Raw genomic sequence first — 25,115 nt, 5'->3', positions numbered from 1 at the left:
ACTCGTGCCACTGCTCGCGCGTTCACCGCCATCTTCTTCCACATCTGGCTCCGATGCCGGTCATCAACCCAGCATTGGTATGCTGCGCCTCGCGCTCGTGCCACTGCTCGCGCGTTCATCGCCGTCTTCTTCCACATCTGGCTCCGATGCCGGTCATCATCCCAGCGTTGCCGTGCTGCCCCTCGCGCTCGTACCACTGCTCGCGCGTTCACCGCCATCTTCTTCCACATATGGCTCTGAAGCCGGTCATCATCCCAGCGTTGCCATACTGCCCCTCGCACTCGTGCCACTGCTCGCGCGTTCACCGCCATCTTCTTCCACATATGGCTCTGATGCCGGTCATCATCTCAGCGTTGCCATACTGCCCCTCGCGCTCGTGCGACTGTTTGCGCCTTCACCGCCATCTTCTTCCACATCTGGCTCAGAAGCCGGTCATCATCCCAGTGTTGCGATAGAGCCCCTCGCGCTCGTGCCACTGGTCGCGCGTTCTCCGCCGTCTTCTTCCACATCTGGCTCCCATGCCGGACATCATCCCAGCATAGCCATACTGCCCCTCGCGCTCGTGCCACTGCTCGCGCGTTCATCGCCGTCTTCTTCCACATCTGGCTCCGATGCCGGTCATCAACCCAGCATTGGTATGCTGCGCCTCGCGCTCGTGCCACTGCTCGCGCGTTTACCGCCGTCTTCTTCCACATCTGGCTCCGATGCTGGTCATAATCCCAGCGTTGCCGTTCTGCCCCTCACGCTCGTGCCACTGCTCGCGCGTTCTCCGCCATCTTCTTCCATATATGGCTCCGATGCTGGTCATCATCCCAGCATTGGTATGCTGCCCCTCGCGCTCGTGCCACTGCTCGCGCGTTCACCGCCGTCTTCTTCCACATCTGGCTCCGATGCCGGTCATCATCCCAGCGTTGCCATACTGCCCCTCGCACTCGTGCCACTGCTCGCGCGTTCACCGCCATCTTCTTCCACATACGGCTCCGATGCTGGTCATCATCCCAGCGTTGCCGTTCTGCCCCTCACGCTCGTGCCACTGATCGCGCGTTCTCCGCCGTCTTCTTCCACATCTGGCTCCGATGCCGGTCATCATCCCAGCATAGCCATACTGCCCCTCGAGCTCGTGCGACTGCTCGCGCGTTCATCGCCGTCTTCTTCCACATCTGGCTCCGATGCCGGTCATCAACCCAGCGTTGCCATTCTGCCCGTCGCGCTCGTGCCACTGCTCGCGCGTTCACCGCCGTCTTCTTCCACATGTGGCTTCGATGCGGGTCATCATCCCAGCATAGCCATACTGCCCCTCGCGCTCGTGCCACTGCTCGCGCGTTCACCGCCGTCTTCTTCCACATCTGGCTCCGATGCCGGTCATCATCCCAGCATTACCATTGTGCCCCTCGCGCTCGTGCCACTGCTCGCGCGTTCACCGCCGTCTTCTTCCACATCTGGCTCCGATGCCGGTCATCATCCCAGCGTTGCCATACTGCCCTCGCGCTCGTGCCACTGCTCGCGCGTTCACCGCCGTCTTCTTCCACATCTGGCTCCGATGCCGGTCATCATCCCAGCGTTTCCATACTGCCCCTCGCACTCGTGCCACTGCTCGCGCGTTCACCGCCATCTTCTTCCACATATGGCTCCGATGCCGGTCATCATCCCAGCGTTGCCGTTCTGCCCCTCACGCTCGTGCCACTGCTCGCGCGTTCTCCGCCGTCTTGTTCCACATCTGGCTCAGAAGCCGGTCATCGTCCCAGTGTTGCGATACAGCCCCTCGCGCTCGTGCCACTGGTCGCGCGTTCTCCGCCGTCTTCTTCCACATCTGGCTCCCATGCCGGACATCATCCCAGCATAGCCATACTGCCCCTCGCGCTCGTGCCACTGCTCGCGCGTTCATCGCCGTCTTCTTCCACATCTGGCTCCGATGCCGGTCATCAACCTAGCGTTGCCATTCTGCCCGTCGCGCTCGTGCCACTGCTCGCGCGTTCACCGGATCTTCTTCCACATGTGGCCTGGATGCCGGTCATCATCCCAGCGTTGCCATTCTGCCCGTCGCGCTCGTGCCACTGCTCGCGCGTTCACCGCCGTCTTCTTCCACATGTGGCTTCGATGCCGGTCATCAACCCAGCGTTGCCATTCTGCCCGTCGCGCTCGTGCCACTGCTCGCGCGTTCACCGGACCTTCTTCCACATGTGGCCTCGATGCCGGTCATCATCCCAGCGTTGCCATTCTGCCCGTCGCGCTCGTGCCACTGCTCGCGCGTTCACCGCCGTCTTCTTCCACATGTGGCTTCGATGCCGGTCATCATCCCAGCATAGCCATACTGCCCCTCGCGCTCGTGCCACTGCTCGCGCGTTCATCGCCGTCTTCTTCCACATCTGGCTCCGATGCCGGTCATCAACCTAGCGTTGCCATTCTGCCCGTCGCGCTCGTGCCACTGCTCGCGCGTTCACCGGATCTTCTTCCACATGTGGCTCCGATGCCGGTGATCAACCCAGCGTTGCCATTCTGCCCGTCGCGCTCGTGCCACTGCTCGCGCGTTCACCGGACCTTCTTCCACATGTGGCCTCGATGCCGGTCATCATCCCAGCGTTGCCATTCTGCCCGTCGCGCTCGTGCCACTGCTCGCGCGTTCACCGCCGTCTTCTTCCACATGTGGCTTCGATGCCGGTCATCATCCCAGCATAGCCATACTGCCCCTCGCGCTCGTGCCACTGCTCGCGCGTTCATCGCCGTCTTCTTCCACATCTGGCTCCGATGCCGGTCATCATCCCAGCGTTGCCATTCTGCCCCTCGCGCTCGTGCCACTGCTCGCGCGTTCACCGGATCTTCTTCCACATGTGGCTCCGATGCCGGTGATCAACCCAGCGTTGCCATTCTGCCCGTCGCGCTCGTGCCACTGCTCGCGCGTTCACCGGATCTTCTTCCACATGTGGCTCCGATGCCGGTGATCATCCCAGCGTTGCCATTCTGCCCGTCGCGCTCGTGCCACTGCTCGCGCGTTCACCGGATCTTCTTCCACATGTGGCCTCGATGCCGGTCATCAACCCAGCGTTACCGTTCTGCCCCTCGCGCTCGTGCCACTGCTCGCGCGTTCACCGGATCTTCTTCCACATGTGGCCTCGATGCCGGTCATCAACCCAGCGTTGCCATTCTGCCCGTCGCGCTCGTGCCACTGCTCGCGCGTTCACCGGAACTTCTTCCACATGTGGCCTCGATGCCGGTCATCAACCCAGCGTTACCGTTCTGCCCCTCGCGCTCGTGCCACTGCTCGCGCGTTCACCGGATCTTCTTCCACATGTGGCTCCGATGCCGGTCATCATCCCAGCGTTACCGTTCTGCCCCTCGCGCTCGTGCCACTGCTCGCGCGTTCACCGGATCTTCTTCCACATGTGGCTCCGATGCCGGTCATCATCCCAGCGTTGCCATTCTGCCCGTCGCGCTCGTGCCACTGCTCGCGCGTTCACCGGATCTTCTTCCACATGTGGCCTCGATGCCGGTCATCAACCCAGCGTTACCGTTCTGCCCCTCGCGCTCGTGCCACTGCTCGCGCGTTCACCGGATCTTCTTCCACATATGGCTCCGATGCCGGTCATCAACCCAGCGTTACCGTTCTGCCCCTCGCGCTCGTGCCACTGCTTGCGCGTTCACCGGATCTTCTTCCACATGTGGCCTCGATGCCGGTCATCAACCCAGCGTTGCCATTCTGCCCGTCGCGCTCGTGCCACTGCTCGCGCGTTCACCGGATCTTCTTCCACATGTGGCTCCGATGCCGGTCATCATCCCAGCGTTACCGTTCTGCCCCTCGCGCTCGTGCCACTGCTCGCGCGTTCACCGGATCTTCTTCCACATGTGGCTCCGATGCCGGTCATCAACCCAGCGTTACCGTTCTGCCCCTCGCGCTCGTGCCACTGCTCGCGCGTTCACCGGATCTTCTTCCACATATGGCTCCGATGCCGGTCATCAACCCAGCGTTACCGTTCTGCCCCTCGCGCTCGTACCACTGCTCGCGCGTTCACCGGATCTTCTTCCACATATGGCTCCGATGCCGGTCATCAACCCAGCGTTGCCATTCTGCCCGTCGCGCTCGTGCCACTGCTCGCGCGTTCACCGGATCTTCTTCCACATATGGCTCCGATGCCGGTCATCAACCCAGCGTTACCGTTCTGCCCATCGCGCTCGTGCCACTGCTCGCGCGTTCACCGGACTTCTTCCACATATGGCTCCGATGCCGGTCATCAACCCAGCGTTACCGTTCTGCCCCTCGCGCTCGTGCCACTGCTCGCGCGTTCACCGGATCTTCTTCCACATATGGCTCCGATGCCGGTCATCAACCCAGCGTTGCCATTCTGCCCGTCGCGCTCGTGCCACTGCTCGCGCGTTCACCGGATCTTCTTCCACATATGGCTCCGATGCCGGTCATCAACCCAGCGTTGCCATTCTGCCCGTCGCGCTCGTGCCACTGCTCGCGCGTTCACCGGATCTTCTTCCACATGTGGCTCCGATGCCGGTCATCAACCCAGCGTTACCGTTCTGCCCCTCGCGCTCGTGCCACTGCTCGCGCGTTCACCGGATCTTCTTCCACATATGGCTCCGATGCCGGTCATCAACCCAGCGTTACCGTTCTGCCCCTCGCGCTCGTGCCACTGCTCGCGCGTTCACCGGATCTTCTTCCACATATGGCTCCGATGCCGGTCATCAACCCAGCGTTGCCATTCTGCCCGTCGCGCTCGTGCCACTGCTCGCGCGTTCACCGGATCTTCTTCCACATGTGGCTCCGATGCCGGTCATCAACCCAGCGTTGCCATTCTGCCCGTCGCGCTCGTGCCACTGCTCGCGCGTTCACCGGATCTTTTTCCACATATGGCTCCGATGCCGGTCATCAACCCAGCGTTACCGTTCTGCCCCTCGCGCTCGTGCCACTGCTCGCGCGTTCACAGGATCTTCTTCCACATGTGGCCTCGATGCCTGTCATCAACCCAGCGTTGCCATTCTGCCCGTCGCGCTCGTGCCACTGCTCGCGCGTTCACCGGATCTTCTTCCACATGTGGCTTCGATGCCGGTCATCATCCCAGCGTTGCCGTGCTGCCCCTCGCGCTCGTGCCACTGCTCGCGCGTTCACCGCCATCTTCTTCCACATATGGCTCCGATGCCGGTCATCATCCCAGCGTTGCCATACTGCCCCTCGCGCTCGTGCGACTGCTCGCGTGTTCACCGCCGTCTTCTTCCACATCTGGCTCCGATGCCGGTCATCATCCCAGCATAGCCATACTGCCCCTCGCGCTCGTGCGACTGCTCGCGTGTTCACCGCCGTCTTCTTCCACATCTGGCTCCGATGCCGGTCATCGTGCCAGCGTTGCCATACTGCCCCTCGCGCTCGTGCCACTGCTCGCGCGTTCACCGCCATCTTCCACATCTGGCTCCGATGCCGGTCATCATCCCAGCGTTGCCATACTGCCCCTCGCGCTCGTGCCACTGCTCGCGCGTTCACCGCCATCTTCTTCCACATATGGCTCCGACGCCGGTCATCATCCCAGCATAGCCATACTGCCCCTCGCGCTCGTGCGACTGCTCGCGCGTTCACCGCCATCTTCTTCCACATATGGCTCCGATGCCGGTCATCATCCCAGCGTTGCCGTGCTGCCCCTCGCGCTCGTACTACTGCTCGCGCGTTCACAGGATCTTCTTCCACATGTGGCCTCGATGCCTGTCATCAACCCAGCGTTGCCATTCTGCCCGTCGCGCTCGTGCCACTGCTCGCGCGTTCACCGGATCTTCTTCCACATGTGGCTTCGATGCCGGTCATCATCCCAGCGTTGCCGTGCTGCCCCTCGCGCTCGTGCCACTGCTCGCGCGTTCACCGCCATCTTCTTCCACATATGGCTCCGATGCCGGTCATCATCCCAGCGTTGCCATACTGCCCCTCGCGCTCGTGCGACTGCTCGCGTGTTCACCGCCGTCTTCTTCCACATCTGGCTCCGATGCCGGTCATCATCCCAGCATAGCCATACTGCCCCTCGCGCTCGTGTGACTGCTCGCGTGTTCACCGCCGTCTTCTTCCACATCTGGCTCCGATGCCGGTCATCGTGCCAGCGTTGCCATACTGCCCCTCGCGCTCGTGCCACTGCTCGCGCGTTCACCGCCATCTTCCACATCTGGCTCCGATGCCGGTCATCATCCCAGCGTTGCCATACTGCCCCTCGCGCTCGTGCCACTGCTCGCGCGTTCACCGCCATCTTCTTCCACATATGGCTCCGACGCCGGTCATCATCCCAGCATAGCCATACTGCCCCTCGCGCTCGTGCGACTGCTCGCGCGTTCACCGCCATCTTCTTCCACATATGGCTCCGATGCCGGTCATCATCCCAGCGTTGCCGTGCTGCCCCTCGCGCTCGTACTACTGCTCGCGCGTTCACCGCCATCTTCCACATCTGGCTCCCATGCCGGTCATCATCCCAGCGTTGCCATACTGCCCCTCGCGCTCGTGCCACTGCTCGCGCGTTCACCGCCATCTTCTTCCACATATGGCTCCGATGCCGGTCATCATCCCAGCATAGCCATACTGCCCCTCGCGCTCGTGCGACTGCTCGCGTGTTCACCGCCGTCTTCTTCCACATCTGGCTCCGATGCCGGTCATCATCCCAGCATAGCCATACTGCCCCTCGCGCTCGTGCGACTGCTCGCGTGTTCACCGCCGTCTTCTTCCACATCTGGCTCCGATGCCGGTCATCATCCCAGCATAGCCATACTGCCCCTCGCGCTCGTGCGACTGCTCGCGTGTTCACCGCCGTCTTCTTCCACATCTGGCTCCGATGCCGGTCATCATCCCAGCATAGCCATACTGCCCCTCGCGCTCGTGCGACTGCTCGCGTGTTCACCGCCATCTTCTTCCACATATGGCTCCGATGCCGGTCATCATCCCAGCATAGCCATACTGCCCCTCGCGCTCGTGCGACTGCTCGCGTGTTCACCGCCGTCTTCTTCCACATCTGGCTCCGATGCCGGTCATCATCCCAGCATAGCCATACTGCCCCTCGCGCTCGTGCGACTGCTCGCGTGTTCACCGCCGTCTTCTTCCACATCTGGCTCCGATGCCGGTCATCATCCCAGCATAGCCATACTGCCCCTCGCGCTCGTGCGACTGCTCGCGTGTTCACCGCCGTCTTCTTCCACATCTGGCTCCGATGCCGGTCATCATCCCAGCGTTGCCGTGCTGCCCCTCGCGCTCGTGCGACTGCTCGCGTGTTCACCGCCATCTTCTTCCACATATGGCTCCGATGCCGGTCATCATCCCAGCATAGCCATACTGCCCCTCGCGCTCGTGCGACTGCTCGCGTGTTCACCGCCGTCTTCTTCCACATCTGGCTCCGATGCCGGTCATCATCCCAGCATAGCCATACTGCCCCTCGCGCTCGTGCGACTGCTCGCGTGTTCACCGCCATCTTCTTCCACATATGGCTCCGATGCCGGTCATCATCCCAGCATAGCCATACTGCCCCTCGCGCTCGTGCGACTGCTCGCGTGTTCACCGCCATCTTCTTCCACATATGGCTCCGATGCCGGTCATCGTGCCAGCGTTGCCATACTGCCCCTCGCGCTCGTGCGACTGCTCGCGTGTTCACCGCCGTCTTCTTCCACATCTGGCTCCGATGCCGGTCATCGTGCCAGCGTTGCCATACTGCCCCTCGCGCTCGTGCCACTGCTCGCGCGTTCACCGGATCTTCTTCCACATGTGGCCTCGATGCCGGTCATCAACCCAGCGTTACCGTTCTGCCCCTCGCGCTCGTGCCACTGCTCGCGCGTTCACCGGATCTTCTTCCACATGTGGCCTCGATGCCGGTCATCAACCCAGCGTTGCCATTCTGCCCGTCGCGCTCGTGCCACTGCTCGCGCGTTCACCGGAACTTCTTCCACATGTGGCCTCGATGCCGGTCATCAACCCAGCGTTACCGTTCTGCCCCTCGCGCTCGTGCCACTGCTCGCGCGTTCACCGGATCTTCTTCCACATGTGGCTCCGATGCCGGTCATCATCCCAGCGTTACCGTTCTGCCCCTCGCGCTCGTGCCACTGCTCGCGCGTTCACCGGATCTTCTTCCACATGTGGCTCCGATGCCGGTCATCATCCCAGCGTTGCCATTCTGCCCGTCGCGCTCGTGCCACTGCTCGCGCGTTCACCGGATCTTCTTCCACATGTGGCCTCGATGCCGGTCATCAACCCAGCGTTACCGTTCTGCCCCTCGCGCTCGTGCCACTGCTCGCGCGTTCACCGGATCTTCTTCCACATATGGCTCCGATGCCGGTCATCAACCCAGCGTTACCGTTCTGCCCCTCGCGCTCGTGCCACTGCTTGCGCGTTCACCGGATCTTCTTCCACATGTGGCCTCGATGCCGGTCATCAACCCAGCGTTGCCATTCTGCCCGTCGCGCTCGTGCCACTGCTCGCGCGTTCACCGGATCTTCTTCCACATGTGGCTCCGATGCCGGTCATCATCCCAGCGTTACCGTTCTGCCCCTCGCGCTCGTGCCACTGCTCGCGCGTTCACCGGATCTTCTTCCACATGTGGCTCCGATGCCGGTCATCAACCCAGCGTTACCGTTCTGCCCCTCGCGCTCGTGCCACTGCTCGCGCGTTCACCGGATCTTCTTCCACATATGGCTCCGATGCCGGTCATCAACCCAGCGTTACCGTTCTGCCCCTCGCGCTCGTACCACTGCTCGCGCGTTCACCGGATCTTCTTCCACATATGGCTCCGATGCCGGTCATCAACCCAGCGTTGCCATTCTGCCCGTCGCGCTCGTGCCACTGCTCGCGCGTTCACCGGATCTTCTTCCACATATGGCTCCGATGCCGGTCATCAACCCAGCGTTACCGTTCTGCCCATCGCGCTCGTGCCACTGCTCGCGCGTTCACCGGATCTTCTTCCACATATGGCTCCGATGCCGGTCATCAACCCAGCGTTACCGTTCTGCCCCTCGCGCTCGTGCCACTGCTCGCGCGTTCACCGGATCTTCTTCCACATATGGCTCCGATGCCGGTCATCAACCCAGCGTTGCCATTCTGCCCGTCGCGCTCGTGCCACTGCTCGCGCGTTCACCGGATCTTCTTCCACATATGGCTCCGATGCCGGTCATCAACCCAGCGTTGCCATTCTGCCCGTCGCGCTCGTGCCACTGCTCGCGCGTTCACCGGATCTTCTTCCACATGTGGCTCCGATGCCGGTCATCAACCCAGCGTTACCGTTCTGCCCCTCGCGCTCGTGCCACTGCTCGCGCGTTCACCGGATCTTCTTCCACATATGGCTCCGATGCCGGTCATCAACCCAGCGTTACCGTTCTGCCCCTCGCGCTCGTGCCACTGCTCGCGCGTTCACCGGATCTTCTTCCACATATGGCTCCGATGCCGGTCATCAACCCAGCGTTGCCATTCTGCCCGTCGCGCTCGTGCCACTGCTCGCGCGTTCACCGGATCTTCTTCCACATGTGGCTCCGATGCCGGTCATCAACCCAGCGTTGCCATTCTGCCCGTCGCGCTCGTGCCACTGCTCGCGCGTTCACCGGATCTTTTTCCACATATGGCTCCGATGCCGGTCATCAACCCAGCGTTACCGTTCTGCCCCTCGCGCTCGTGCCACTGCTCGCGCGTTCACAGGATCTTCTTCCACATGTGGCCTCGATGCCTGTCATCAACCCAGCGTTGCCATTCTGCCCGTCGCGCTCGTGCCACTGCTCGCGCGTTCACCGGATCTTCTTCCACATGTGGCTTCGATGCCGGTCATCATCCCAGCGTTGCCGTGCTGCCCCTCGCGCTCGTGCCACTGCTCGCGCGTTCACCGCCATCTTCTTCCACATATGGCTCCGATGCCGGTCATCATCCCAGCGTTGCCATACTGCCCCTCGCGCTCGTGCGACTGCTCGCGTGTTCACCGCCGTCTTCTTCCACATCTGGCTCCGATGCCGGTCATCATCCCAGCATAGCCATACTGCCCCTCGCGCTCGTGCGACTGCTCGCGTGTTCACCGCCGTCTTCTTCCACATCTGGCTCCGATGCCGGTCATCGTGCCAGCGTTGCCATACTGCCCCTCGCGCTCGTGCCACTGCTCGCGCGTTCACCGCCATCTTCCACATCTGGCTCCGATGCCGGTCATCATCCCAGCGTTGCCATACTGCCCCTCGCGCTCGTGCCACTGCTCGCGCGTTCACCGCCATCTTCTTCCACATATGGCTCCGACGCCGGTCATCATCCCAGCATAGCCATACTGCCCCTCGCGCTCGTGCGACTGCTCGCGCGTTCACCGCCATCTTCTTCCACATATGGCTCCGATGCCGGTCATCATCCCAGCGTTGCCGTGCTGCCCCTCGCGCTCGTACTACTGCTCGCGCGTTCACAGGATCTTCTTCCACATGTGGCCTCGATGCCTGTCATCAACCCAGCGTTGCCATTCTGCCCGTCGCGCTCGTGCCACTGCTCGCGCGTTCACCGGATCTTCTTCCACATGTGGCTTCGATGCCGGTCATCATCCCAGCGTTGCCGTGCTGCCCCTCGCGCTCGTGCCACTGCTCGCGCGTTCACCGCCATCTTCTTCCACATATGGCTCCGATGCCGGTCATCATCCCAGCGTTGCCATACTGCCCCTCGCGCTCGTGCGACTGCTCGCGTGTTCACCGCCGTCTTCTTCCACATCTGGCTCCGATGCCGGTCATCATCCCAGCATAGCCATACTGCCCCTCGCGCTCGTGCGACTGCTCGCGTGTTCACCGCCGTCTTCTTCCACATCTGGCTCCGATGCCGGTCATCGTGCCAGCGTTGCCATACTGCCCCTCGCGCTCGTGCCACTGCTCGCGCGTTCACCGCCATCTTCCACATCTGGCTCCGATGCCGGTCATCATCCCAGCGTTGCCATACTGCCCCTCGCGCTCGTGCCACTGCTCGCGCGTTCACCGCCATCTTCTTCCACATATGGCTCCGACGCCGGTCATCATCCCAGCATAGCCATACTGCCCCTCGCGCTCGTGCGACTGCTCGCGCGTTCACCGCCATCTTCTTCCACATATGGCTCCGATGCCGGTCATCATCCCAGCGTTGCCGTGCTGCCCCTCGCGCTCGTACTACTGCTCGCGCGTTCACCGCCATCTTCCACATCTGGCTCCCATGCCGGTCATCATCCCAGCGTTGCCATACTGCCCCTCGCGCTCGTGCCACTGCTCGCGCGTTCACCGCCATCTTCTTCCACATATGGCTCCGATGCCGGTCATCATCCCAGCATAGCCATACTGCCCCTCGCGCTCGTGCGACTGCTCGCGTGTTCACCGCCGTCTTCTTCCACATCTGGCTCCGATGCCGGTCATCATCCCAGCATAGCCATACTGCCCCTCGCGCTCGTGCGACTGCTCGCGTGTTCACCGCCGTCTTCTTCCACATCTGGCTCCGATGCCGGTCATCATCCCAGCATAGCCATACTGCCCCTCGCGCTCGTGCGACTGCTCGCGTGTTCACCGCCGTCTTCTTCCACATCTGGCTCCGATGCCGGTCATCATCCCAGCATAGCCATACTGCCCCTCGCGCTCGTGCGACTGCTCGCGTGTTCACCGCCATCTTCTTCCACATATGGCTCCGATGCCGGTCATCATCCCAGCATAGCCATACTGCCCCTCGCGCTCGTGCGACTGCTCGCGTGTTCACCGCCGTCTTCTTCCACATCTGGCTCCGATGCCGGTCATCATCCCAGCATAGCCATACTGCCCCTCGCGCTCGTGCGACTGCTCGCGTGTTCACCGCCGTCTTCTTCCACATCTGGCTCCGATGCCGGTCATCATCCCAGCATAGCCATACTGCCCCTCGCGCTCGTGCGACTGCTCGCGTGTTCACCGCCGTCTTCTTCCACATCTGGCTCCGATGCCGGTCATCATCCCAGCGTTGCCGTGCTGCCCCTCGCGCTCGTGCGACTGCTCGCGTGTTCACCGCCATCTTCTTCCACATATGGCTCCGATGCCGGTCATCATCCCAGCATAGCCATACTGCCCCTCGCGCTCGTGCGACTGCTCGCGTGTTCACCGCCGTCTTCTTCCACATCTGGCTCCGATGCCGGTCATCATCCCAGCATAGCCATACTGCCCCTCGCGCTCGTGCGACTGCTCGCGTGTTCACCGCCATCTTCTTCCACATATGGCTCCGATGCCGGTCATCATCCCAGCATAGCCATACTGCCCCTCGCGCTCGTGCGACTGCTCGCGTGTTCACCGCCATCTTCTTCCACATATGGCTCCGATGCCGGTCATCGTGCCAGCGTTGCCATACTGCCCCTCGCGCTCGTGCGACTGCTCGCGTGTTCACCGCCGTCTTCTTCCACATCTGGCTCCGATGCCGGTCATCGTGCCAGCGTTGCCATACTGCCCCTCGCGCTCGTGCCACTGCTCGCGCGTTCACCGCCATCTTCTTCCACATCTGGCTCCGATGCCGGTCATCATCCCAGCGTTGCCATACTGCCCCTCGCGCTCGTGCCACTGCTCGCGCGTTCACCGCCATCTTCTTCCACATATGGCTCCGATGCCGGTCATCATCCCAGCATAGCCATACTGCCCCTCGCGCTCGTGCGACTGCTCGCGTGTTCACCGCCGTCTTCTTCCACATATGGCTCCGATGCCGGTCATCGTGCCAGCGTTGCCATACTGCCCCTCGCGCTCGTGCGACTGCTCGCGTGTTCACCGCCGTCTTCTTCCACATCTGGCTCCGATGCCGGTCATCATCCCAGCATAGCCATACTGCCCCTCGCGCTCGTGCGACTGCTCGCGTGTTCACCGCCGTCTTCTTCCACATATGGCTCCGATGCCGGTCATCATCCCAGCATAGCCATACTGCCCCTCGCGCTCGTGCGACTGCTCGCGTGTTCACCGCCGTCTTCTTCCACATATGGCTCCGATGCCGGTCATCGTGCCAGCGTTGCCATACTGCCCCTCGCGCTCGTGCCACTGCTCGCGCGTTCACCGCCATCTTCTTCCACATCTGGCTCCGATGCCGGTCATCATCCCAGCGTTGCCATACTGCCCCTCGCGCTCGTGCCACTGCTCGCGCGTTCACCGCCATCTTCTTCCACATATGGCTCCGATGCCGGTCATCATCCCAGCATAGCCATACTGCCCCTCGCGCTCGTGCGACTGCTCGCGTGTTCACCGCCGTCTTCTTCCACATATGGCTCCGATGCCGGTCATCGTGCCAGCGTTGCCATACTGCCCCTCGCGCTCGTGCGACTGCTCGCGTGTTCACCGCCGTCTTCTTCCACATCTGGCTCCGATGCCGGTCATCATCCCAGCATAGCCATACTGCCCCTCGCGCTCGTGCGACTGCTCGCGTGTTCACCGCCGTCTTCTTCCACATCTGGCTCCGATGCCGGTCATCGTGCCAGCGTTGCCATACTGCCCCTCGCGCTCGTGCCACTGCTCGCGCGTTCACCGCCATCTTCCACATCTGGCTCCGATGCCGGTCATCATCCCAGCGTTGCCATACTGCCCCTCGCGCTCGTGCCACTGCTCGCGCGTTCACCGCCATCTTCTTCCACATATGGCTCCGATGCCGGTCATCATCCCAGCATAGCCATACTGCCCCTCGCGCTCGTGCCACTGCTCGCGCGTTCACCGCCATCTTCTTCCACATATGGCTCCGATGCCGGTCATCATCCCAGCATAGCCATACTGCCCCTCGCGCTCGTGCGACTGCTCGCGTGTTCACCGCCGTCTTCTTCCACATATGGCTCCGATGCCGGTCATCGTGCCAGCGTTGCCATACTGCCCCTCGCGCTCGTGCCACTGCTCGCGCGTTCACCGCCATCTTCTTCCACATATGGCTCCGATGCCGGTCATCATCCCAGCATAGCCATACTGCCCCTCGCGCTCGTGCCACTGCTCGCGCGTTCACCGCCATCTTCTTCCACATATGGCTCCGATGCCGGTCATCATCCCAGCATAGCCATACTGCCCCTCGCGCTCGTGCGACTGCTCGCGTGTTCACCGCCATCTTCTTCCACATCTGGCTCCGATGCCGGTCATCATCCCAGCATAGCCATACTGCCCCTCGCGCTCGTGCGACTGCTCGCGTGTTCACCGCCGTCTTCTTCCACATATGGCTCCGATGCCGGTCATCGTGCCAGCGTTGCCATACTGCCCCTCGCGCTCGTGCCACTGCTCGCGCGTTCACCGCCATCTTCTTCCACATATGGCTCCGATGCCGGTCATCATCCCAGCATAGCCATACTGCCCCTCGCGCTCGTGCGACTGCTCGCGTGTTCACCGCCGTCTTCTTCCACATCTGGCTCCGATGCCGGTCATCGTGCCAGCGTTGCCATTCTGCCCCTCCCTCTTCGAAGACGCTGACGGCACTGGCCCACTGCCAATCGGTGCATTGAATTGGGTCTCAAGTTTTTGCCTAAATATATCGCGAAATGAAAACACGTATGTAGCTGTACTCAAATTTGGCATTAGGGAGAATTTCATGAGCACTTGACGTATCTCTCTTATGTTGGCCATGGTGTTGGGCTGCTGAGCACGAGGTCGCGAGATTGTATCCCGGCGGTGGAGGCTGCTTTTTCTGTGGGGGACAAAAGCGAAAACACCCTTATACTTAGATTTAGGTGCACGTTGAAGAACCTCAAGTGGTCGAAATTTCCGGAGTCCTCCACAACGGCGTGCCTCATAATCAGAAAGTGGTTTTGGCACGTAAAACTCGATACTTTAATTTTTTTACTTCCTTAAGTAACAGCACTTGATTGGACTGTTTGGTAAAACATCTTTTCATCCAGAAAAAGAAAAGCTATTTCGTGCGCAGTTTTCCAAGCAGAAAAGAAGGTTACACGACGCTATTAACCATATTGCAGCTTTCTAGTTTGCATTGCAATACACGTGTGTCGCAGTTAACGTTAGCCAAGCTATTTGATAACAAAAGAAAAAAACACAATGAAAACAACACGGAGCAAGGTACAACAGTAAAAATTGCGGTGTTTGGTTATCAGAAGTGTGACGACCTAACAGCGTAGGTCTTACGATTGTATCTTGCACTGTGTTTTTTAAATGTTATTTTTGTTGCATAGCTGGGACACCTTGTTTAGTCATCGATAATCTTGAAGGTATGTTGCCCACACAACCACAACCAACCAAGCGTGATACATGCTTTACTGCAGAAGAGTACGCATTTGGGATACACGTAATAACGAAACTGATGGAAAGTTAGCGCACAGAATCACACGCTTGTGGAAAGCCCCATGAATATGCCGAGCTCCCTTACATTTTGACACAGTCACGCACTTTTGTAACAAAGATGTGTGCTCGCCAGTTCACTGCGGACAGACCGGCGCCTCAAACTGGCATTTTCACGCAACCGGTCCTTTATACATAGCTCTGTTTGGCCGATGTAGAATCCACCGCATGAAAGTGGTATGAGATATACCACTTTACCTGTGCAGCCTGCTAACTTTTTTGCGTGTTCTTCTTTTCAAGTAAGAAAATATATGCGTTTTTCACTTGCCAAACCCAGGTCTGATTATGAGGCATGCCGTAGTGGGAGACTCCGGAATTATTTTGACCACCTGGGATATCCTTAACTACGTGGTTCTTTTTCTCGCCGTTAGCGATGAATGCTTTTTCATTATTTACACGCCGACACAACGACCGGAGCTTGTTCCGTGTTGAGAAAAGTAGCTTCAGGGCGGCTTTTCCTACAAATCTGCCGAGGCGATGAGAGACTTTAAGAACCTAAGATATGACGACGGTTCTTGTGTTACTGGCACGCATCATGTGACCACGCAAACGACAACGGACGAAGAAGGAAACACACAGGACAGGCGCGGTTCGCCGGTGGATCATCCCCGTACACTTCGTTCTTTTCCTAATTCAACGAGAGTCCCTGAACTACGCTTCCAAACAAGGTATCGGGGAAGCCTGCCCCTCTGATGCGTTCAACTTGGTGTAATTAGGAGCTCATATTTTTGGTGTTTTGAATGGTCGCACGTTATAGGCAGCAACACCAACCACAAAAATACGCATCCAGGGTGCTGGAAGTCAGGTGAAATACTTACAATTACCGTAGGTCAATGCAAGCATGATCGTACACCGCGCCTTACAGATTGTTGCAGTAGATACAGGAATACTCAACGAGATTATGTGACTGATTGCCGCATGTTCTTTTCTAATAATCACTCTTACAATAAAAATTGTCATTTCCACATTGGCGCTTAAAACTGGTAAAGTCAGTAGTGACGTCGTTTACATGACGTCATTTGCATGGCGCTGACACATCATGGCATCGGAAGTCGTTGCCGATAAAAATATTCTGTGCTGACGGTGGTGGGGATACTGAGAGGCCGGTGACCGTCAAAGCAGGCCACCCTTGAACTTGCGTCTTGCAACTTTTAAAATTGGGCTGGTGCTCCTTTTCCGCTAGAAAAAGTCGATACGGGTATTATTTTCGGATAGTCGCGGTAAAAAAAGAGAAAAAAAATTGGCAATTTTAGGCTAAAAACGAATTGTCAAAGCATTTTACCCGGTGGGTGTCGTTGGGCTCCTTCTGGTTTAAACCAAAAACACGGAAAACTAATTGTAATGTAACAGGTAGGACATTTTGAATGCTGATACACTACCGAATGGTCTTGCTGGTAGGTGGAACCGGTTGAGCTGGGCTTAAATCACAGTCTTTCTTCCACCTTTAACAGGGCAGTTTAGTTTATTTTTCTATGTGCTTGTCTAAACAATATGAATGAGTGTGGTGAAATAAACTCAAACTCATTTATACTGATTAGATACGCCATGGTTTCAGGATTAAGATGCTTGCCGCGCAAACACATTTCCACACCAGAAAGATTAAGCGTAAGCCGCTTATTTATTACTTTCATCGGCGCTTGGACTGAATAAGCTGGAGAATAAATTGAGCTAGAACCCCCGTAGCCTCGAAATAAAACGGTAATCTGCCAAAAGTAAAAGAAGGAAATAATTTTATAGTGAGCGATACCTAAACAATATTCACAAAGCAAGTTTTCTTATTAACAATTTCTACTGTTACTTTCAGTTCCTGGATTGCTTCAAGAATGACCTCGCTGGCGCTCTGGTGGTAAGCTTCTATGGTCTTTTTTGCATACTTAGAGCTCATAATCCGGTCGATAAATCTGTACTTTCCGATATCTTCGAGGACTTATATTTTCAAATCCAGAGCATTGTTATTAATTGAATGAATATGCCACTCGGCAGATGAAGGATAACACTGATGGGACCAAGATTACTGGCATGCGTAATTGTGCGCTTTTGACTGCACATTTTAATGTTATTCGCATTCCTAATGTGCTTAACCGACCTTCCGGGGACTAAGCACCGAAACATGGTCAATCCGCCCGTCCGTTCCTCCCTCGTCCGCCCGCATGCGGACTGGGGCGGGCGCCCACAAGGCGGATTGGGTCCTAAAATTCGGTGCAAGCTCAGCCCACACGAGCGGATCGCACGCGCACTCCTATTGCACGACGCGGTCTGTTGACAGGTGACAACCATTCGGCGGAGCAAAGGTGTTGGCAGCTACCTTAGGCCGCAGACATTGCCTCCTTTACGTAGGGGAAATGCTGCAGCAGACGACATTGGCATATTTTTGCAGATGTGATTTCAAGATTCCGCGCCATGGTGAAGTTGCGAGGCTAGGCTGTCACATGCTGTTCTGCAGCCGCATGTGATACACATTGGCACCGTTATCCTTGTCGGAAACATTGCACCGTCATTTCGTGTGCGCCACCTTTTAAAAATGTATTGAAATCGCATCAGGTCGCAACATGGCACTTATTTCCGGACGATCCCTACCAGCGCGCGCTGCCTTGGCTAGTTGAACAAAGCCTCTCGAATCATCCAACGTACCGCGTATAGCATCGCCGAAAGTGATTCGCCCGAAACGCGCGTGTTCGGCTCGATGGCATAGTTTCTGCGGTGACAGCTTGCAAGGATACGGGACGCGAGCACATCTGTCGAGGAATACGGCTGCGCAGGTCGCCACTGAGCACGCGTGTGAGGCTCCGAGTACAGCTTGCTGATATGCTTGAATTTGCTTGCGCATGCGTTTTTCCCCTCTGCCAATTTTAAGAGTGCGCTTAAATCATTGAGATCAATGAAATGCTTGTTCCTTTCTTTTTACATAAGACCAGTAAATACGAAATGAGGCATAAAACATGCCTCTTAGAAGTTTAATACTTGCTGCATATAAACGTTCCAAACAAAATAAAACCTTAATTGAAGGAGAAAAATGAGAGGTGCTCAGCCATGAATGAAGTTCCTACCATGTGGAAAAATATTGTTTATAAACGGTTAATTAGATGCAGCAAGAAATTGAAGGTTAAGGAGAGAGTGTACAGTTCATTATGACTGGCATAAAAGCATATACACAGGAGATTTTTCAAGGAGAATTTCATTTCATTACATTTATTGATACTGTCAGCCCAACTTTGCGCTATTACAGGAGTGGTAGGTCACAATACAAGCAAAATTACATTTACACGATAAAGAAAATAAAGTACATTTTGGGTAATGTACTGATAGTAGCACCATGGCAAATACAGCATGTAATACCAGGTGTACAGTATAACCATTTGGACGAGTTATGGTATGCGTACACATGTGCTTTTGACATTTTCAAGAAAGTCACGTAAAGATGACGTCCTTACTATTGAGTCTGATAATAGATTGCATTGTTTTATTGCTCTCGGAAAGAAGCTGTATTTAGAACAATCGTTGCGAGTAATTGGAGGAGGGATATACATACTGTGGCGATGACGAAAATAGTTACTAGGAGAGAAGTGAAAATAGTCATCTTTATCGATTTTAAATATTTAAAAATAAATTTCAAACGGTCATACTCAGTTACAGACTCCAGAGAAGGAAGTTCAGCAAGTTTACATAAATGGGTAGGCGAGTGGGAACGACGATATTTGTTAAAAATAAACCGTGCAGCAAGCCGCTGAATTTTATGCAGCTTAGACTGATTAGATGAAGTGTATGGGTCCCACACAATTTTTGCCTACTCCATAACTGGTCGAATCAAAGTTTTATATGCCAGGCATTTTACTTCAGCGGTAGCATTATACAGATTTCTCTAAGCGACCACAAGGTTTTCTATGCCTTGGTAGATACGTAATCAACGTGTTCATTCCAACGCAAATCCGAGGTAAGCTTTAAACCCAAGTATTTAAATGTTGACACTCCTTGTAACGCGACACCTTCAATGGAATAAGCGTAATCAATAATACTTCGTTTTCTAGTGATAGACATGTAAACCGTTTTGTCAGAGTTCAAAACCATTTGCCAGCTGTCACACCAGTTTTTTACCTTTTGCAAATAGGAATTTAAATCCGTCTGATCGGCAGGTGATTCGATACGGTTATATAATACGCAATCATCTGCGAAGAGTCTGATGGGAACTGTAATGTCGTGGGGCATGTCATTGATAAATAATAAAAATAACAGGGGGCCCAAACACTTCCCTGGGGTTCTCCAGACTCTACAAGCGAAAAGGAAGACCGGTACCCCTCACATGCGGCAAATTGGTCTCTATGGCTTAGGTAGGACGAAAATCATTCAGATAAGCGACGGTTTTTGAATATAGTTTTAATTTTTAATAGGAACTTTGGGTGCGACACCTTATCGAAAGCTTTGGCCAGATCAAAGAATATTATGTCTGTTTGGCCTCGGTTATTTATTGTATATATGAGATTGTGAACAGTCTCTATTAGTTGAGTCACTGTAGAGAGTCCCTGACGGAACCCGTGTTCGCATTTGTTTAGGATATGGTAGTTGTCAAGGTAGACCAATAGTTGCTTAGATATGATATGTTCAAGTAGTTTCGAACAAGTGCTAGTGAGGGAGATCGGCCTATAATTTTTAACGTCTGATTTGCGGCCACTTTTATGAATTGGGATAACTTTAGCATGCTTCCATGCGCTGGGAAAGGAATATTGGTTAATAGATGCCTGAAAAATGAGAGAAATTTAGAAACCCACTCTGTGTACCTTAGTAAATATTCATTAGGAATTCCGTCAGGCCCCGTACATTTTTTAGTGTTCATGTGGAGTAAGAGGTTAAATACATCCTGTTCGTCAATTTTTATATCTTGAAAAGGAGGTCTTTCATATTCATCTCTAAAATCGGGCAGGAAGCCGCTATCGCGTGACTAACGAGAAGAAAGAGTCCTGTGCCTTCGGCTTATCTCCAGTTTCATGGGAACGAGACGCAGCTGGGGGGTTAATATATCGCCAAAATTTTCCGGGGGCGTTTTTCAGAAAAGATTGTAATGTGACATTATCGTATCTATTTTTAGATTCTTTGATTAGCCCTTTTAATTCGCGACTCATACTAGAAATGCACCTTTGTCAGTTGGCCGGCAATTCTTTGACGTCGCCTTTCGCTTCCGTTTTAGCTTTCTTTTTGCATGTATTATCTCTCTGGTTATCCAGGGATTTTTTTCGTTTAGTTGTTTTTAAGGGTTTTCGGACAAAGCTTTCCACACAGTGCTCGACCATGTTTGAAAAGAAATTCCATAGCTCGACCACGCTTGCGCCAGAGTGGACAAGACCTAGGAACTTAGCTGACGAGACTTCTAGGTAATCTAAAATAGATACATCATCGGCTAATGTAAAATTCAAGATCGGTATTTTTGATGCATGGAAGACTTTGCGCACAGACAAATTTAGAGACGTCACTACCAATATATGGTCCGGAATACCGTCCTCGATGTCACAGCTCACAATAAAAGAACATAGGCGATTTGAAACGAAAACAAGATCTAAAAGCGTTGAAGTTTCCGCGCCTACTCTTGTGAAGCCAGACACAACTTGAGTCAGGTTATAATTAAATGCAATATTTAATAACTGCTCAGAACTCCGTACTTCGGTTCCTCCTCAAGAATTTGACGCCCAATCAATTGCAGCCAAATTAAAATCGCCCGCAAGGCATATGTTGTCATCTGGATGCACGTGCAAGTTCATAAAGGCTTCTGCGTTTTCTAATACTTCTACAGGGGAGTTGGGAGGCCGGTACACACCACCGATTAGCAAATTACGGCAATTCAAGGTAGTTTTATTGCAGACTGTTTCGAGATTGCTTGGATCATTAAGTACCGTAAAAGGAATGTCGCCTTTCAGAAGTATAGCTACCCCACCCCCTCAAGTGCGCTGATCCTTTCTTTTTATGGAATATCCAAGGGGCGTTACCTTGACATCAGTCACATCCGGGTTCAGCCATGTTTCTGTTATTACCATTGCATCTGGATCGTGATCTATTAAAATGCTTTCTAGGCTATCTTGTTTGTTAAGTACGCTCCTTCTATTCAGGTTGATGATCTTAAAGCATGCAGATTGATTTTGGTCGAGTCAGTCGGCGCCCGAAGCCGAACGAAGCGCGGCCGCAGGAGCCTGGTGCGCGTATCGGCGGCTGTTAACCTCATCCCAGGCGTAGAGCACATTCTTAACTTTTATCTTGTCAAAAGGCCATGTCACCTTGGCTCCGGTTTTCGTCTCCTCAGTTGTCGACTTCCAGAAGTTTTCCGAGCAGTAGCAACTCTTTTAGAAAAATCTTCTTGCACGCTGAACGGGGTTCCCTTTAATTTTGAGCAGTTCTTAAATATTTTAGATTTTTCCCTGAAGTCCCCTACTCGGAGTATCACTGGTCGACATGTTCCAGGGACCTTCTTGCCCAACCGATGAATTCTTTCGATAGAGTGAAGTTTTTTGTTTTGATATGTTTCCAAACACATCGTCATTAACCTTTCGTAGGAGTATTTTCTCAGTTTCAAGTCTGGCCTCTTCTATTCGTCTAACAATAATGTTATTGCACTTTGAACGATTTTCGACATCGTCGATTCGTTCTGACATTTAAAGGAATTGATCATCAAGATTTCTCACACAACCTTCAACAGTAACAAGTCAGGTATTGGTTCTTCTACGCACTGTAGTTTAGATTCGATTGTTTCCAGTCGTTTCTGGATAACCGAAATGACTGTGTCTGAGGTTAACTGCTTTACTTTTAATTTTACTTTTTAATTTTAGCAGGGATTCCTTTCTGCGTGTTTAGCATCTCTTTCAGCATATCCTCAAGAGGCCCAGCATTCTCTTCGACATCTCCTGATAGCTTTAGAAGTACACATGCTATTGAGAAACATTCACTCACGCAATTTACAAGCACGTGTGGATGCGGCAACATCACTATGTAAGGATAATTACTATGAAAGGCGTATTTTCGGTCACCAACCTGCACAAAAAGCGGAGTGTCAGGCGAGATAGCCACGGCGGTGTTGCCGTGTCCACTGAAGAGCGACCAGCCAAAACCGTCCTTTAAAGCTGCCAGCCAGACTGTCACGTGGTCTCCAGTTGACGTCAATGTGCTCGAACTAGCTGCGCTGTACGATGTATCCACTTGCAGTGGATACACAGTCTTGATCAATGTTGAATGATCGCAAACGTCTGCAGAAACTACCACTGTAGGCACATTGTACGCAGGCCCGCGACGATGGTAAGCGTTGCTCCCACAGGCCGCAGCAAAAGAAAGGATCCCAAAAAGCACCTGCACAAAAAGCGGAGTGTCAGGCGACATAGCCACGGCGGTGTCGCCGTGTCCATATTTTATTTATTTATTTATTTATATATACTTGAAAACAAATAATTTGTGTTGCTTATAATACAACTAATTTCGAGTGAAATAAAAAAAATACATTGTTTCTCGCTCGCCTAGGTGGCCAATCTGTTGCACTCTTACTACTCAGACATACGTAATTTAGCATTTAACCTGCAAAACATTACTAGAGTGCACAAAGTTAGGCAGTAGCATGACAGGCGGGCTCCCTCTCTCAGGCATGATCGACTTGAGACTTGGATGAAACAAGGAAATCGACTTGAGATTGTTTGATACTGCCAGCATCTTACATGTTTGCTCACACAGGATGCACGTGATAAGCGAAAAATTGTAAGCTCTACTCAGGTTATTTGAGTTCGTTACGCATGGGTTGCTTGTTGTTTATGTATTTATGTAGGAAGAACTTAGCTGGCTGATCCACAGCCATATATTAGCAAAATGAAAAAAAAGAATGCAGAGCTCAACATAAACATCTGGCCAGTAACTATTGTATTTGAAGCTAATCAAGATTATCAAGTGAATTAGCAACAAGTTGTGAGCTCTCGTCGTGTGAAAAGGTTGATGTAGTAAGTGGTTTTGTGTTTGGCTGTCCTAACAAGTAGCTGCTTTTACATGGACACGGGAACGAAATGAAGGCTCATATGGCGGAAGACAGGGCCGCACAGAAAGTGCGAAAATATTCGATGACTTTTTTTTATTTTCATACTAAACCAGCGGATAGTTCCTTAGGTTTTGTCAATAATTCACAAGGTGGTCTGTGTAAAAACTGCAATATTGGTGTGCTCCATTATCTATTCACTATTGGGGTAGCCAAATGAATGATACTCCCATGAGCACTGTGAAAGAGGGCACACAAATTTGCAGTCAAAGGGGCCAGAGTAGCTCAGCCTGCGTGCCAAACGTAAAATTGCGCCAGAAGAAAACATGCATGCTGGTGAATTTGGAATGCATTCACATGTGCTATTCAAATCGCCACATCACAAGTAATTTGCCATTCCTTGCCGCATTGCTCCCCATTGTACAGATTTCATTGCAGCGCTGTGTGTGTGCAGTAATATAACTTGACAAATCAAAGCCGTGGTAATTCAGTACATTGAAAGCAGCTTTGCGTGTGGCTTGGATAATATAATGCTCCTACATTTGGGTCAGCTTAGTAGTATGAGCCACTTTATTTACTAGTTGTTCATTGTTACGCCTGGACTATACGGTGCCACCGGGCACTGCTGTATTCCTACAGGCATGCTAGAGCAGCTTGGCTATGCACAAACATCAATTTACATCGGGCTTAAATTAAGGTGGTGCAGAGTTGCTGTCAGATTGTGCTTATTTGCTTAACTGCCTGGTATTCATAAAAGCGTTTGAAATGTGAGGGTGGATGCTCAGCTTTGCAGGTATGGCATTTTACGTTTATTGCGCAAGACCACCGATGGAAAGTAAGGACACCACACAAATATTCGCCTTGTGAACTCCCAATCACCCTGCAGGCAGTTTTCTGTGGTTTTGTAATCTGTAAATTGAAAACTGTTTTAAGTAGAGTGAGACACCATAGAAATCAACACTCAGATGTAAACAATTTTTGTCACATAAGCTCTCACATCATGTCAAATATATACATACGGATTATTTGTAGCTGAAAAGAGCATGCATTTCGCATTTAGAGCTGAGAATGATCAGTCCAAAATATGTTTAACGTACATATAGTACCTTGTCCAATGCTTTGCAGACTGACAGCTACGTTTAGCGCTACTTGAGTAGCACATTCATAATAGACTACAACATACAATATCCCTTGTGCTCCTCTCCTTTGATATTCTAACCTCTGACACAGAAGATAGAAGCAGAGACTGTAATTTTTCTTTACGTCAGTATTCAAAAGGCAAGTAGGTTTCTGGCACTACACGTCTCCATCTCCTACACATGGCACTTACTCTATGTTCTGAATGAGCATTCATTGCCAGTGGTATACCTTCGAGTGTTAAAATACTTTGTTAGGCAGTTTTACCTGTATATTTTTCAACTTACCCATAAGTTCTCTATGCTCTTCTTGTTCAGATACCCCCTTTAGTAGTGGTATCTATGCAGTGCCTTCATTAACGCAGTAAATGTTATGAAATCTGTGGATTCATAAAATAGAAAGCCTATCCAATATAAACAAGAAACCTGGAGACAAGGGCATCATGACAAACTAGCTGAGGTGGTGGCACTATTCTACTTGTTCTTGCTTGTGAGAGCACAAGTATTCCCCTTTGTGCTGTCTGGCACGGTTGTGACGCATATGCCCACGACGGTTTGGGTAATTCAAATTTCAAGGGTTGAGTGACGATTGCATACGTGCAACATCTTTCTCTGCTTATATCAATGACTTAACTACATGTAGCAAGTTCAGATGTGTGATTATCGGCGTAGCTGAAGTGGTGTAGCATACATAGTGTGCGCACTCAATTTGATTTGCCAAAAGCATGCACGAATTTGTCTTGGAGCTATTGCATCAGTGG

The 25,115-nt window shown here is 53.9% G+C and overlaps 1 protein-coding gene across 2 annotated transcripts in view; it reads left to right on the top strand.

Annotated features, from left to right (window-relative positions):
- The window catches only part of LOC142576684 (uncharacterized), a 268,560-nt gene that overhangs the window by 156,092 nt on the left and 87,353 nt on the right, over positions 1–25,115 (top strand). For both annotated transcript variants that reach the window (XM_075686916.1, XM_075686915.1), the window contains exon 4: positions 17,036–17,077. In XM_075686916.1, the coding sequence (XP_075543031.1) occupies positions 17,036–17,077 (42 nt within the window). The remainder of the gene's footprint in view (positions 1–17,035; positions 17,078–25,115) is intronic.

The sequence above is a fragment of the Dermacentor variabilis genome, chromosome 3 (assembly GCF_050947875.1).
Source record: "Dermacentor variabilis isolate Ectoservices chromosome 3, ASM5094787v1, whole genome shotgun sequence".
In the NCBI taxonomy this organism is placed as follows: domain Eukaryota; kingdom Metazoa; phylum Arthropoda; class Arachnida; order Ixodida; family Ixodidae; genus Dermacentor; species Dermacentor variabilis.
Note: the sequence above shows the minus strand (reverse complement) of the source record. Positions and strands in the feature narration are given on the sequence as shown.